Genomic DNA, 16,355 nt, shown 5'->3' with positions numbered 1-16,355 from the left:
GGCTATTGCTCACTTTCTTCCACATACTTAAATACTCTAAATTCCTATGTTCATTGAATCCTCACAATCCTTTTAGAATTATTTCCTAGATTTTCTACTTAGTTGATTTTATTCTAGCTTAAAAATACTATCCTACAATAGCCAAAAGGTGGAAACAATCCAAACATCTATCAACAAATGAATGGATTAACCAAATATGGTCTATACATATAATAGAATATTACTCGGCCTTTAAAAAGTAATGAAATCCTGACACATGATACAACATATACATGGTCCCTGAAAATATACTAAGTGAAATAAGCCAGACACTAAAGGAAAAACACTTACGATCCCATCTATATGAGGTACCTCAAACAGGCAGATTGGTAGAAAGTGTAACAGACAGAGGTTAGCAGATAGTGTGACAGACGGAGAGTTGTTCAGTGGGTACAGAATTTCCGTTTGGGACAGAGAGAAATCTCTAGACATGGATAGTGGTGATAGTTGCACAACTGTGAATGTATTCAGTGCCAGTGGATCATGCACTTAAACATGAATAAGACGATAAGTGTTGTATTGTACATATCTTCCCACAATAAAAAGTTACCCTGAGTTAGCCATAAATGAAATAATAGGGCTCTCCACGGGCTCGGAGTGTGCCCCAAGAAGGGACTCAGCCTCCTGCATTCCGAATGGGCCCCTTCGTTCTCACTGGGGGGTGGAGAAAACACAGCTGTATTTACTTTTCCAACCCCATCTTCTATTTTGAAATACAACCTTTTTGCAAATGAGAGCCAAGGTCAAGTGACACAGCTTTCTGCTCACCTCTTCAGTTCGCCAAACACTGTTTTTCTGGTGGAGCTCTGGGTTAGGTGCTCCGAGTGTGGGTAATACTGTTACTCTAATGTCCTGTGAGTGGAATGTAATTAGCCCCCCTTCATAATTAGGTATGATGCATTTCCCTCCACTATCACGTGTATATGAAACGCACTGTGGTGCATCCCCGACTGTAGTATTTTCAAGTGTGCGGACTGCTCCACACATTAAGTTCGAATTACAAAGAAAATAAGGCTTTTCTGAAAGAACTCTTTGTTTCCTCAGATTAGAAAGATATTTATATGCAGGGTGAATGTGAATCCTACTGATGATTGTCTTTTATTTTTGGCTATGGACACAAAAATTCAGGTATATACTAAAAATTACATATGTATGTTTTTCAATAATGGTAGAAACAGGATAAAATACAGCCTTTTAGTATAAATTAAGAGCAGCAAAAACAGATTAGCTTTCTGTCTCCAAACAACACCTTACATAATTATTTTTATTTTTTATAATATCAAAATGTTTGTTCTTAAATATCTATTATATTTGGGTAATGAATTTGTCAAATGTGCGTTCCGCCATAGTACCTGCCAAAACCCCCAGCAGGTGGCTGTCACCTAATATGTTTTAATTTACTTCCTTTTAGTATTTCCTACAATATGCTATGCTATTTATTTCTGTTCATTCAATATCATAAAAGTGATACTTATCAAATGATATAAAAACAAATGAGTATAATATATTTATATTTCCTTATGAGCTTTAAAAATAGAAAGCATTTCATTTCCTTTCTTATCGTGCGTGCAGTTGGTTGAAGAACTGTATTGTTTTATAAAATGAAAATTAATCATTTGAGTGAAATTAATATTCAGTGTGCTGAGGAGACATGCAAGATCATTTTTCATTGTTTCCCTTTGAAATTACCTGGAAAATGTATGATCTTGTTGCATTGCATTCTGAAAAAGTTGAATAGATATTTAAAATAAATAAACTACGTAAATGGGAAGTTAAGTAGAATCCAGTGTGACTAATAAGGGATATCAGATTCATCAGACCTCTGGTGTACATAATAAGCTTGAAGAATTCATGCGCAGAAGCTTAAGCCGTTGTGTAACTTCGGCTGTGATCAGATGCTACAGTTTTCTAAGCTATTGTATATTGTATCCAGCTTGGTAGATTTAGCCCAGTAATAAGATGCTTAGTTGAACCGTTTCTTTAAACTCAGTTTCTATAGCAGCACAGTTTGTATTTTTTGGACCTTCATCGTCTACCCCAGATAACAATTGTCCGTAGAGAAATTGCTAAATTTAAGCCCTTAAAAAACCACCACCACCAGGCATGTAAGCTTTAAAACTATTTACCTTGATGGCGGCCTTTACATCAGAGGGACAGCACTGGATTGTAAATGAGGAGACACGGAGTGCGGGTCTCTGCCAATTGCCAATTAGTAGCGGTGTGACCTTACATAGTCACCAAACTTTGAGCCTCAGAAGATGAGAACAGAACCAATAGCTTCCCTATCAGATTGAGTGGGTTGTGGGGCTCAAGGAAGTAACACATGTAAAACTACTTCGCAAACTGTGTAAAGCACCAAACAAATGTCGGTCGTCGTTTTTCTAAGAGTCTGATTAGAACTTTGCTGATCCCAGATTTAACTGAATTATGAAATAGATAAAATCACGCCAATTAGTTGTTTTAGAGAGTATTATATGGCATGTAAACCACTAGTTTGTTGTATTTTTTAAATTTCCAGATCATTTAACACCTACATGACATTGTCTTTTTTGTTGGTTGGTTGGTGTGGTTAATATCTCGCTGTTTTGATACAAATGGAGTTGCTTTGGGAAGTAGACACTGGTGGGGCCTTAATGTCCTAATAAAGGGCATCCCTTTTCCTCACCTGCATGCTGGGCCCATGGAGAAATAAGACCAAAGAGCCAGCAGACAGAGAAACAAGATGGCTTCCTTTTGGCTGATATGCCCAGGTTGGAGGCGGCAGGTTAGTATAGTAGCTAAAATGGACTTCCACAGTTCCAGTAACCCATGTCTAGCTTGTGAGGAAAGTTTAAGTCCACACAGCAGCCACTGTGTTTACTTGTCTCCCCTGGCCCAAGTAGAGAGAAGGAGAAAGAAACTCTCCCCAGACCTCAGGTCCTTGGATGTTTAGCTTCCCCCATCTAGAATGGCGGACCCGTGGCTGTCACCCACCAGCCAGGTAACTCAGTCTGCCTCCTTTGGGAGGGATAGGGGCCGGGGCAGAAGGCCAACGTGCTCAGAGAAAAATCCCTCTATGGACACCAGAGAAGTAAGAAAGAGGCCTTTCTCTTTAACAGAGGTGATCAGAAGTTGAACCATCCCCTCTCCTACCCTCCTTCTCAGCTCTCATCTGAGGCTTTTCTCCCCTCACAGTGCTTACCCAGTCCTGCCACCCCGTTGCTGTCCTGTCCCCATACACCTGTCCCCAAACGTAGGCTACACTGCAGGTCCTTCAGACTATACTGGTTCCTGGGGCAGAGGCGCATGGTGGGGTGCAGCTGTGGAAGGCAGGTGGATGCTATCGGCTGGATGTGCCCCCACACCCAGGTTTTTATGTTGAAACGTCCCCAGCGTGAGGGTATTTGGAGGTGGGGCTTTTGGGAAGTGGTTCGGTCACGAGGGTAGAGTCCTCATAGGCGGGATTAGTGCTGTTGTACAAAAGGCCCCAGAGAGATCCCTGGCCCCTTCTGCCATGTGGTGTTAAGAGCAAAAAGAGAGCAGTATACGAAACAGGAAGCAGGCCCTCACCAGACACTGAACCTGCTGGAACCTTGATGTTGAACTTCCCAGGCTCCAGAACCGAGAAATACATTTTCGTTGTTTATAAGCCACCCAGTCTACGGTTTGGTTTGTTTTTTTATAGTGGCCTGAATGGACTAAGACAGACGATTAAGGAAAATTGAGAGAACATAAGGTTACCCTTCCTCTCCCACAGTGAAAGGCGGACCTGCAGTAAAACTGTTTCCTGAGCAGTGTCCTCAGTGTTGCAGCAGGACCTCATTGCACTTTCTCTGGGAGGCATACTTGTGAAGCTGTTCATCTGGCAAGTCAAGCACAGCCCATCTCACTCGTTAGGTAATCGATGTACAGTAATTGGGGTTAAGTTCTCTCTGTATTTAATACCATCCACGGTTGATCGTGTTGGTGAAAAACAGTTGGGAAAATCTTGTCAGGAAAAAACCAAACAGATGCAGAAATCCAGGATAAACAATGATTCCTGGCTTACTTTGAATAAGCTAGTTTGAATATAAAGTTTATAAAGAAATGCATTTAGTCATTCAGTAACCATGTGCTGATCACCTGTGACGAAGCAGGCACGGCTCTGATGGCGAGGGAAATGGAGAGGAAAGCTCTTGTCCCGGCTTTGTGCTGCCCACAGTTTCCTGAGGTGCAGAGAACTCTACTCCAGTGTGATGTATGCAGGGAGGGGGGTGTGCACGGTCTGTTACGGGAACACATGGACAGGCACTTGGCCCAGCTTTCAGGAGCTACTTGGGGAATTCTTTATAAAAGAGTTTTGATGTACATCCTAAAGGGCAAGTTGAAATGGGCAAGATGGAAGGAGTAGAAGAGAGAAAGATGCCCTAATTTAGGCAAATGTAACTGAATGAGCCAAGGCTCTGGGCTGAAGAGAGAGCCTGGCATATTTGGATAGCAAACAGCTTGGTATGGATGGAGTAAAGAGTTTAGGGAATGGTAATAAAAGAAATTGGAGGGGTAAGCAGGGCCAGATCACACCTCTTGTACTACGATAAGGAGTCTCTGTTCTTTTCTCCGAAGGCATTGAAGAGTTTTAAGCAAGGAAGAGCATGTGTTTTAGATACCACCAGTGACAGGGAGCATGTCGCGTACGGGGAGCAAGGCCATATGCAGGAAACTCTTGTGACATTCAAGGCAGAAGACTCCAGTGGCCAACAATGACAGTGGACTGACAAGAACAAGGGAAACTTGCGGCGATATTAAAAACATCACAATTTGTAGGACTCAGTCATTTGCTGGGTGGAGTGGACGGAGGAAGTGACACACCAGGGACAGAGACGTCAAAAACAACTCAGGTCCGTGTGTTGGACAACCACGTTGGTGCCCTTCACCGAGACAGAAAATATTAGAAGACCACTCATTACGTTGGGGGTGGTATTGGGAAGGAGGCGAGAACATGTTGAGTTTAAGACTCCTGTATAATATCCAAAAGAAAACGTATGGTGGTTGAACACATGGGTTACGAGCTCTAGATAGAAATCTGGGCTCGAGATTGGGGTGTGCGTGCGTGTATGTGTGCACACACACACACTTATCTACAGACTTACTTTTGGGGAGGGAGGGGTAGGGCACTGGGCACCATGGATATGGGTGAGCTCATCCAGGTAAGGGGGTTGAGAGCAGGAAGAATAAGGGAACAGAAATGAGGTCCTGGAGAATAGCATCACCTCTGCAACAGGCAAAAGAATAGACAGAAGGCAAAACTAAGAAGTGGCAAGGAAGCCCAGAAAGAAAACTCAGATTAGCACTGCAAAACCACTGAGTTTGGCAAAAAGTGATTATTAGCAAGCTTGGGGAAAGCAGGATCAGGAGAGGGGCAGGGATGGAAGGGAGATGGAGTGGGTGGGGAGCACAGTGGGCAGTGTCCACAGTGGTCTCCCCCCGGCTGTGAAGATGAGGCAGAGACTGGGGAGGTCCATGGGTGCGATGGCAGGGGCAGTACAGACTCCAGGAGGGTCATCTGTAACTGGTGATGGGGCCATACGAAAGATTAGCAGTTAGGAGATGCCTTCTAATTGATGCAGCCGTGTCCTTGAAGAGTGGGGACGGGATGGATGTGGAGCACCAGGCAAGGGATTAGAAGGAGGGCAGGAGGGAAGCAAAGATGGGTGCAAATGCAGATACAGTTTTTGGGTTGGGCAGGTTGAAGGGATCCTCACGTGATGGTTCCTATTTTCTGTTTAGTAGGAGGCTAGCACACCTGACAGCGGCCAGAAGGTGGTCATGTGGGGCCAAGAACAGAAAGTGTGAAATGAGCTCTCTGAAGAATTGGGGAGGGGGTCCTGGCTGGGGCCCTGGCTGGCATAGCTCAGTGGATTCAGTTTGGCCTGTGACCCAAAAGGTCACCAGTTCAATTCCCAGTCAGGGCACATGCCTGGGTTGTAGGCTGGGTCCCCAGTTGGGGGCATGTGAGAGGAAAGTGATCGATGTGTCTCTCACACATTGATGTTTCTCTCCCTCTCTCTCTGGAGATAAATAAATATAATCTTTTAAAAAAGAATGGGGGAAGGCATACTGGGAAAATATATTTCTGGTCAGCTTAAGGTTAGAGATCATCAGTTTCTATAAACCAATTAAAAACAATTTTTAAGTCACTGAGATAGCCTTTTGTATTTTCAAAAGCAGTATAAACAGGATCACATTGAAGACCCTGTTTCTTGCTGGTTCCTTTCCTAAAACGCTGCTTTTCTCTTTCCTCTGCTCCCCCACGCTAGCTGGCGGGTACAGATTTTCCGGCTTCAGTCAGGCCGCTTTTCCAAGAAAGCACGGAACAGATTACAGAAGTAAGCGACAGCCGGCTTACTTCCCCTTCTTCTTGCACACATTCAGCTGGAGTTCTGAAAAAAGGAAGTCAGGAGAACTTTTTTTTTTTCTTTTTTAAGAAAGACAGGAGAAGCAGGCGGCACAGGGAGGTGGAAATACTGAGGGAAAAAGAAGAGGAAAGGGAACAAATATTGAAAAAAAAATCATGAGCCAAAATTTAAAGTGAATTGATGTCAGAGATCAGAAAGTTAAGGAAGCATAGAAAATCTCTACTTGCGGACCTAGCCTCTTGTCTGTTACTCAAATGTGCAGCTTCCTGGTGCTAGGAGCCCAGGTCTTGTGGAACAGTATCTTCTCTGTGAAGTCAGCTTTCTGCTGCCTAATTTATCTGTATCAGTGGTGAAGTGTCCTGGGCTTTTTGTGTGTTTCCTTGGCCTAACCCCTCAATTTACAAAGCAAATCTGGGGCACCTAGAATACCTGAGAAACAAAGGGAACAGACTCAGTGCCCTTCAAAAATATTGAGTGAGCACTTGTTATGTGTAGATACTACTGTTCTGGGTAGTGGGGATTTGCAGGAAAATCAGTCTCTACCTTGCAACGTAACTTCTCACCAGTGAAAGCAGTCTATTGCTCGGGACTTAGGCAGGCGCAAGAGGCCGGTCCTCTGGCTTTCCTCAGCCAGCCAGACATTTATTGGCGACCAGCTTCTTAGAGAAAAGAAGCCTGAGCACTGCTTGAATTGTGCCATTGCTTCTATCGCATCTTCCTCTTGTCCCCTGATGCTTCTGACTCAGATTTGCCCCCAGCCCTCCCCACTGAGAAGCTGATGTAATGCAAGCAGATACCAGCAGAAGCCAGAATAGAATGGATAGTTATCTGGGGAGATAAAGTGACAGTGTTGCCCGTTCAGGCTGTTGTTCAAAGGAACATGTCTTTTATTTATAGACATTAGAATTAAAGGCATAGACAGCCAGAGCTTGATATTACCCCTTCTTACTGTAACTTGTTTCCTAGAAATATGCTTGGTTTAGCTACCTTCTTTGCATGTAAATTGAATGTGTTAGGTGGGTGTTTTATACCTGGTTTCTTGTTCTTTTAATAGATTCTATTACTGTTTTGGTTAGGGCTGGTTTCTTACTTTTAATGCTGCAATATTTTGCTTTTATAGGACATTATTTTATCTCTACTTATCTGAGGCATGGGTTGCAGGGGGAGAAAAGCAGGAGGTGGTAAAAGATGCCAAATATAGGTGATGCTCATATTAATAAAATGAACCAAATATAGGTGATTTCATATGTTAGTCGGGTACGGCCAAGTAGATGAGGTCTCCAAATTGTTAGCGGGTTAGCAGTGTTGGCTCCCTTCTTAGATCTCATGGTGGTTATTGGGGCTTCTGTGCCAGGAAAAATGAAGTTGTCTGTTCTTAAAACTGCATTTCCTTGCTTTCAAACACCCAAGAGTGAGGTTCACAAGGGTGTCACTAACCTGCTGCTGATCCAGGGAAGTGACTGCATTTTTCTAAGCCTTTACTAAAAAGTGTTATGTGCCCTGTATGCTTGGAGGGTTTTTTCTTAAGCTCTGAGATGATTTTCCAGATTGAACCTCATGAATTTCTACAGCCCCTCTGCCAAAATGGACAACTAGTATCTAGAAACCTCTTTGAGTTACCTGAAACAGATAACAGAATGTGAAGAACACAAGATAAACTTGGCCGGTCCATTTTTTAACAGATTAACGGATAAAGAAGAAATAACTTTTAAACAGACATGAAAACGCTAATTAATTATAAACTTTGTTGTAATGATATTGATAAGGAAATTCGTTTTCTTCCTGCAATTAAAGGAGCCATTCTGACACGGAATACTCATATTTAAGCTATGTAAGGGCAAATGCTCATTTGAAAAAGAAGTATTGAAGCTAGATTATATGAAGGAACGAACACTCAGGAACAATATCATAGCAGCATTTCTGTGAACAGGATGAATCACAAAAATAATGAACATGTTTTATGAACATGATATTTGAAGTACATTTAAAAATCTGGCTATTAACCATAAGGTTAATTGATTCTTTTCTTCCTGTTCTTTTGTGGTTAACATACTTATTCTTCCTTTTAAAGACCCATTTTATTATGCAAATGAGGAAAATGGAAAGACTTTGTGTCTAAGAGAGAGGGCTGCGTTTTGCAGGGGAGCCCGGGCACAATCTAGTCCTCACCTCTGCGTCGCTGGCTGCCAAGCGAGAGGCGTAGTGCTCAGCGTGATTGGGTGTGGGGTCCCTGCATTTTGACTCACATTTTCTTTGTGACTTACTCTTGTTCTGCCTTATAACTTCCCCTCTCCAGCTCTCAGCATGCCAGTAGCAGCTGCATCATGGGCTCACCCTGCTGCCAAGGGGGCCAGCAGCCTCCTTGGAGACGGTAACACTGCACTCCAGCCAACTGCTAGGAGGTAGACGCTGGAGTAGTGTGCACAGCGCCGCTGAGTTCAGATCCTTCTAGGAGGCATTTGGCTCAACACCCTGAACATGGTATTTTTAAAGTTAATTTAATTTTGGGAAACTTTTTATTGTGGGAAATTTTCAAATATATACAGAGGTAGAAAGGATACTGTAATGTCCCCTACCCCATGTAACTTCCTTTTCTCCATTTCAACAATGATCAAAGACAATGATCAACTCACTGTCCATGGTGTTTTCCTACCTGACTCCTGGTAGGTCCATTTCTAGGGAAACGTATCTGCTAAATTTCAGCGGCTTTTCTGTCCTCCTTCAGTCGGAGATCTGTCACCTTAATGACTCTGTCCTTTCTTCCTAAAGGTAAAAGATAATTAGAGTCTTTTTCTATTCTAATTTAAGCCGAGATAATACCATGTTAGGAACTCATATTTTTTAATACTGTTCCCTAAATTTTCAAGGCTTTGTTCATTGAGTCAGCCACTCTGTCCAAAGCATGGCTGATGCGTGAAGGCACTTACAATGTATTAGAGCATTAGAGATCACAGCTTTACCACAGACTAGCTGTGGAACCTGGAACACCTGCCCGACCCATTCTGTGCCTAGTGTCCTCCTGATTTCAGCACGGGATTAATAGTAACACATCTCACAGAGCTGTAGACTTAAATGAGCGAATACATTTAAACAGCCTGGATGGACCCTAGCACACAGTAAGTAATTGATATATGCTAGTTGCTGTCATCATCATCATCATCATTTTTGTCCCTCATCACTCATGTTACAGAAGAGAGACCTGAGGCCCAGGTGGATGAAGTAAACTCCTTCAGGCCATACGGCTGTTTTATCCGGAGAACTTGAATAGGAAACCACATCTCAGTTCCTTTATTATTCTAGATACAGTTTGACGCAGTTTTGTCCTCAAGGAATTGTGTTCTGGAAGAATTATTTGCAAAGGAAAGGGCGGAGGCTTAGGGAAAGCGTGAACAAAGAAATAAATATTGCTGCAGGAAAGTTAAACCTTACAAGTTTCGTGTTTAGACAGCAAAGTGCCTCAGTGGAGAAGGTGGGATTTCAAGAATGCTTTTGTTTAAGACGGAAGGTGATTTGGCTAATGAAATGGGACAGCATTCTGTACACAGGAAGGAGAAGAAAGTTCAAGCATGGGATGAGACTAAGAGATCTAGGGAACATTTGAACCTGAGATGAAGACAGAAGGTGGGATTTAAGAGGAGAGGGTTAAGATTATTCGAACCACTGGTGAATGCCAAAAACAAAGAGATGAACGGATTGAGTCTTTATCTAAAGCCAAGTGGGGGCTGACATTCTGAAAGTTTTTACTCACTTTAACACATGCTAAGTAAGCACTGTTCTACTCATGAACATTATTTAATCCTCATAACAATCCTATGAAATAGCTACTACCATTGTCTTCATCATACCGCTAAGGAAACAGAAGGTACAGAACTTGTCCAAGGCCGTTTTCTTATTATTAATAAGCAGGAGGCCTTGGATTTGCAAGAGCTCTAGACTCTGTGCTTTCAACCACTGGGCCCTGCTGCTCCATGGTAACCGATCCCCGGTGCACGCACTTAATCCTGGAGACACTGGCACGTGGTGAAGCCCTTCACAGAGGCTGGAACTGTGGCACATTACTCCCTGATGCCTGTGCTCTAATTAGAGTCCCATAAGGTTTCAGCAGGCAACTTCTGTCCACTGCATAATGGACCTTTCTACTCAGCTTTGTCATAACAGGGCGTGGTTCCTTTTGTTCTCTTCGAAATCCTAAGAAAGCACTGTGGTGTTTTGCTTTCACACCAGGTTTAAGGCCGCCCTTGCCAGGGTGTGCTCACTTCCAGCCTTCCGTGAGGGCCTCTGCTCCCCGTGTTGGCAGAGCCTGTGAGGAGAGCAGTTCCTCCTCTGCAGATCTCCACTGATTTTTCCTTTCTTTGACTGTCCTCTCATTAGCGTGTGAACTGCCATCCTTTCTCCCAACTTAGGGAACAGAAAATAACATCAAGAGAAACCTCACTGGACCCCACATTCCTTTCAAGTTACTGGCCCGTATCTCTCTTCCTGTGTTAAGGCATAATAATGTCTTCAAACAATTGTCTGTTCTCGGATTTGTCTTCACTTTCGTCCTTCCATCCCCCTTTACACACCAAGAAGACTTTCCCTGCCAGACCTCTCTCACCCAGCTCTAACTCGAATTAGATCCCCCTGCCTATTGACAGCTCCACTTGGACATCAGGCGCCTGGAATGACCAAAAGTGAACTACGGATCTTCCTGCTTAGGTCAGGAACTTTGACTTCATCCTTGGCAACACTCTTGCTCTCGTACCCCACACCCATCCCACCGGTAAATCCTGGTGGCCTCACCCTGCAAGGCTGCCCCAAATCCAGCCGTTCATCTCACCTTTATCATCACCGCCCTGACCCACATCACGGCCCTCTGTCCTACCCAGCTGCTCTTCCTGCGTCCTTAACCGGCCACCGAACCCTCTGCTGCGTGCTGTCAACAAAGCAACCACAGTGACCCTTTTAAGACATCAGTTTGAATATCTCTCCTTTGCAACAATATGCTCTTTTTATTCCCACATGCAACAATATGGATGAATCTCCTGCATGTAATGTTGAGTGAAAGAAACCAGAAACTAGAGTCTATACCCTATAATTACCTTCATTTAAAATACAAAAATAGGTAAAACCAATCCATGCTCAGCCAGGACGGTGGTGAGGCAGAGGCACGCGCTGATCGTGACTGGAAGAGAGCACTGTAAGGGCCTTTTGATCTGCGCGCTGGTTGCTCACAGGTGTTTAAGTTGGTTAAAATTTAGCAAGCTGTTAAACTTTTGATGTTCCCTTCCTGTATATATTTTACACTTCCATAAAAAGTTTTTTAAAAATCACTTACACAGAAAATCATTCTTTAGACTTAGGTAAAGAATTTATCAGCATGTATAATCATTATAATGTAAATCCCACACAGGCAAAAATGTTGTCTGCTTTCATCCAGTCAGTGAATATTTATGAAGCACTAGGCACTGACCTGGGCATCTTGGGATACAGCAGTGAACATGAGAGACAAAAACTCTTTGAGCTTTAAGGGATTATATCAGAATAAATTATATAACATAGGGCAAGGTGCTAAGGGCTACGAGGGGAAAAGAGCAGGGGCGGGGGACAGGGAGTGCTGGAGTGCAAGAGGTGGCCGAGCAGGAGACAGTTTAAATAAGGCAGCCAGGAAAAGGCCTCACTGAGAAGCTGACATCGGGGCGCCGACTTGGAAGGAGGCGAGGGAAGGAGCCCGGTGTATATCAGGGAGCAGAACTGCCTGGGCAGCGGGACTGGAAACGAAGGCCTGAGGCAGAAGCAGGCTGGCTGTGCATCGGCCACAGCCGGGAGGCAGTGAGCCTGGAGAGGAGGGAGCCTGGCAGCTAGCTGGGGATACGGTCACTGAGGGCCTGGTAGGCCTCTGTAGAGACTCTGGCGTTTTATTCTGCATGAGACCAGGTGGGGTGGGAGAGTGAAATTTCATTTAGTTTTCAACCACTTTTAGTGGCAGGTGGTTCATTCCCATTGCTGTAAATATACTTCAATTTTTGTATTGTACAGTGATGGATACTTAGGGAGATTCCACTTTGGAGCTTACATAGGGTGCTGCTATGTACAACCTACCTCACATCTTCTGGTAAACTACTGTATGCAAGATATACCAACTTTAAAGAAATTGAACAAGATATATCAGTTCTGTGTGTCGAATAACTTAAGTGAATTTAGTTCCTGTGAATGTCAGGCAAATCCACCAATACTCACAGCACACCTTAGAGGTAAACTCTCCAGGGTATGTTAGAGTGAGGCCGTCAAGTATGCAAAGCAGGGAATACAAAGAAACGTCAACTACGTGGCTTGCGCTCAAGGACCTGGTGTCTAGTTGGGGATAAGAGGTTTGCCTATGAACCAGCAACTAGCAAGGACACATACAGGAAATGCCAAGTAATATCCTAGGCAATTTGCTTCATAAGCACTTTGAAGTGGGCAAGGTCACTTTGGACTGTGTTGTATAAGATTTCACAGGGAATCTGGTAATTCTCTGGAGCCTGAAAGTGTACATCGGGTCTGGAAAAGCAGAGACAGACTTTGGAGACATCATCTGGGCTGGGGAAACAGGAAGAAGGCCAGTCTGTGTTTGAGGGGCTCCTGGATGGTCACTCTGAGTAAGATGAGGGGTTAGGATTCATTTCAAAGTCTAGTGGAGCTTTATATGGATGTATTTTTCAGGTGAAGCAAATGGCTACATTCTAATCTGGGAATATTTCTATATTCTCCCATTTCTCAGTGATTTGGGTATATTCGTGCCACATTTACCATCACTAAGCTGCCACGTCCATGAGGTCTAAATGATTTGAATATATATGTATTTTTAGACTGGCAAAGAAAACCCATCCAGTGTGACTGTAGCAGGCCCCGAGGCGGAAAATAAGGCAGGCCAGACTCTGGAAAACAGCTCGTTAATGGCCGAGCTTCTGAGCGACGTGCCCTTCACCCTGGCCCCGCACGTGCTGGCCGTGCAGGGCACCGTCAGTGACCTTCCAGACCACTTACTCACCTATGACGTCAGCGAAAACTTGTCACGGTTCTGGTATGATTTTACTCTTGAAAATTCGGTGCTCTGTGATTCATAATTTTTGTGTTTGTTTGTACCTTAAGCTTTAAAACAAAAGTTTGCCCATTGTGTTTAGCCTGTTTGATGTTCTTTGCCACTTCACCGTCCGAAGGCCCTCAGGAAAACAAGGATCGTAAAGGAAAGAAAGTAACATTACGTTCATTGCTCTGTTTTTCAAAATAAAGTACATTTGTATAAAGTTGAACTTAACTTTTACTTACTTTCCCCTGAATAACAAATATGAAAATCAGGCAATCATAGTTTTATGAAGGAAATAGGTTCCTTCAACCAGGCCCTCAAAATATAACACCTCAAACTGATCTTAGAAGAACTGGAAAAAGGAACTGTGGAGTTGTCCTTGGTTTCCACAAGTCTGAAGTCCGTCCTGAGGGTGAGTGTGAACTCCCTTCTCTGGTTTGGAGGAAGCTTGAATTAGTAGTATTCTCTTTCTTTTTCCAAAGTGTTTACCAATGAGTTCAGAAAAAAAATGATTGCCAGTTAAGCTTAATTTCTTCAGTCTCCATAGGGACACTGATGTGGAAATGAAAACTTGCCCTAAAAAGCAGGGGGACTTTCCCTGGCGGGGCAGCTCAGTTGGCTAGACAGAGCGTTGTCCCAATACACCAAGGTTGTGGGTTTGATCCCCAGTCAGGGCACTAACAAGAAACAATCATGGAATGCATCAGTAAGTGGAGCAACAAATGGATGTTACTCTCTCTTCCTCTCTAAAATCAATAAATGAAAAAAAAATTAAAGCAGGGGGAGTTTGCTGATATAAGAATGCTATGACAGGAATGCTCTGGATGCTGTTTCTCTAAGTGATAAATTTCAGTTTCCTTAAACCCATGGAAACCAGGGCATTCCTTTGCACCTTGAATGATTCTTGTGCTCCTGCCTTTGTTTTCTGCCTGATGCTCCATCAGAATGTTCTCCCTCACCAGCTTTCCGAAGGACTTTCCTGCTTCCGCCTCGGTTAGCATTTATTCCCCCACCCACATATGTCCCCATGTATGAAGAGATCCACATTTCCTTTCAAACTCTCTGCCTCCCAAACATCTCATGATGCTACGTGTTATTGCTGACAACACCCTCATTTAGAAATGTGTTGGCCACAATACAGATGGAAATGTTTTACTGCTAGAAAAACTGAAAGCAACTCATTTCCAACTGGAGTACAGGCAGAACACCTAGATGTGACTTTTAGTTCTTGAATATCCATTATTTATTCCAAGTAAAACAGCCAAGAACTGCCATTGGTCAATAAACTGCAGGGGGAATAAACTGTGATAGTGTTTTCCGTGCCATGTAAAATTTGACTCCTTTTGTTCTGAATAGTAGCAATGTGATTTATTAATTCTGTGCCAAATCTAAGTATATTTTTCACAAAGATAGAGTACGATAGCAAAACTGAACACTGTGCATAAAGGTACATGAATTATTCAAGTTTTAATGTGTTATGCATGTTTGTTTAGTAAATGTGGAACGTTCTTGATAAAAATTCTGTTATTTAAAAGATAAACATTTCTATTGACAAAAATATGTGTCATTTACAAATAATTTTACCAAATGAGGTAAATGGTTAAATTAGATCTTTACATAGTTTCATAAAACATCAGTCTAGGAAGTATGACTTGTTACTAACACAAATGTGAACATTTTACAGCAGTTTTTGTGAAAGCCCATCCTTTTAATATCCATGTTAATGTACCTTAAAGCCAAATGTAAGCCTGTCATCACTTTACCTATCTGTTTAATTTTGTCTCAAGTGCTTACACATTTCATTTATATTTTTGTCTACTATGTTATATATACTGTTACATATTTTAATTTGCCTAAAATTATTATATTTAAATAAATATGAATAAAATAAACGGATATTTTGATTAATTTCAGATTCAGAAAAATGATTTCCTTTGCATTATTCATGTCTGAATGCAAGTTATTGATTCTTTGGGAAGTAAATATTTAAGTAGTTTGTACAGAGTAGAAAGATTGAAATTTGCTCTTATATATAAGTTTTAAGGAATAACATTGAAATGGTAATGTTACTCACTAGTTCTGGTTTAAAGGACTGAAGAGAATCGAGAGAAATCACATGAACATCCATAGAGAGAGCCCATCATCACCATTTTAGTAAGCGCCAGTGTTAATAACCTATTATTAACAGAAACATTGTGGAAATGGCCATTTTAATTTTCTTCTCCTGTATTTAAATCAGTGTTGCTATTTTAAAGCTGGAAGAAAACATTAGAAATCAACTAGCCAACTCCATTTTAACCAAGAGAAACTTGAAGCCTAGAAAGGTTACGTGACTTACGTCACCTAATTAGTGATAAACAAACATTCACTTGGCTAGTATTAATAATGACAGTATGAATTATAACAAAGCTGTATGCTATGGGGGGAAAGAGTTGGGGCATTTGAAGCAGGCAGACAGTCTGTAATGGGCCCCTGGCTTCCGAGCTGTGGGACTCAGGGTCAGTCCCCAGCTTCACTGTCCTTAGTTCCCGTGCTTGTTAGATAGTAACTGGGCGCACCTCGCAGGCTTGCGTCAGGCTCTAGATGGTGCATGTCAAATGCCTAGCAGTACAGAGCTTGACGTCATCGGTGCTCGGGGGGCGGGAACTTACAATTCTCATTAGTAACCACATAGAAACCGTAGTCTAATGAAACGTAAAATAGGTATTCACGGAACTTCTTAAAGGGTAATATAAAAAATAGCTGCTACATTTATTGTACAACACTCCCACCCATTACTTTTTCCATATTAAGTACTAACTCACTATGAAAAATATTCCGAAAACATGTCAGTTGACTCTTCTGTAGTTTCTCAGTTAAGAATTCCACAGGGAACACTTTTTCCCCTTATTATC

General features: G+C 42.5%; 1 protein-coding gene across 3 annotated transcripts in view; it reads left to right on the top strand.

Moving 5' to 3' along the window:
* UMAD1 (UBAP1-MVB12-associated (UMA) domain containing 1) overlaps positions 1-15,374 on the top strand; it is a 199,555-nt gene extending 184,181 nt beyond the window's left edge. For all 3 annotated transcript variants that reach the window (XM_024577275.3, XM_045185258.2, XM_071221668.1), the window contains one exon: positions 13,244-15,374. In XM_024577275.3, the coding sequence (XP_024433043.2) occupies positions 13,244-13,501 (258 nt within the window). In that variant the 3' untranslated portion in view covers positions 13,502-15,374. The remainder of the gene's footprint in view (positions 1-13,243) is intronic.
* The last annotated feature ends 981 nt before the right edge of the window (positions 15,375-16,355 follow it).

This window comes from Desmodus rotundus, chromosome 6 (genome assembly GCF_022682495.2).
Source record: "Desmodus rotundus isolate HL8 chromosome 6, HLdesRot8A.1, whole genome shotgun sequence".
NCBI classification, from domain to species: domain Eukaryota; kingdom Metazoa; phylum Chordata; class Mammalia; order Chiroptera; family Phyllostomidae; genus Desmodus; species Desmodus rotundus.
This window is presented reverse-complemented; position numbering and strand designations above follow the sequence as displayed.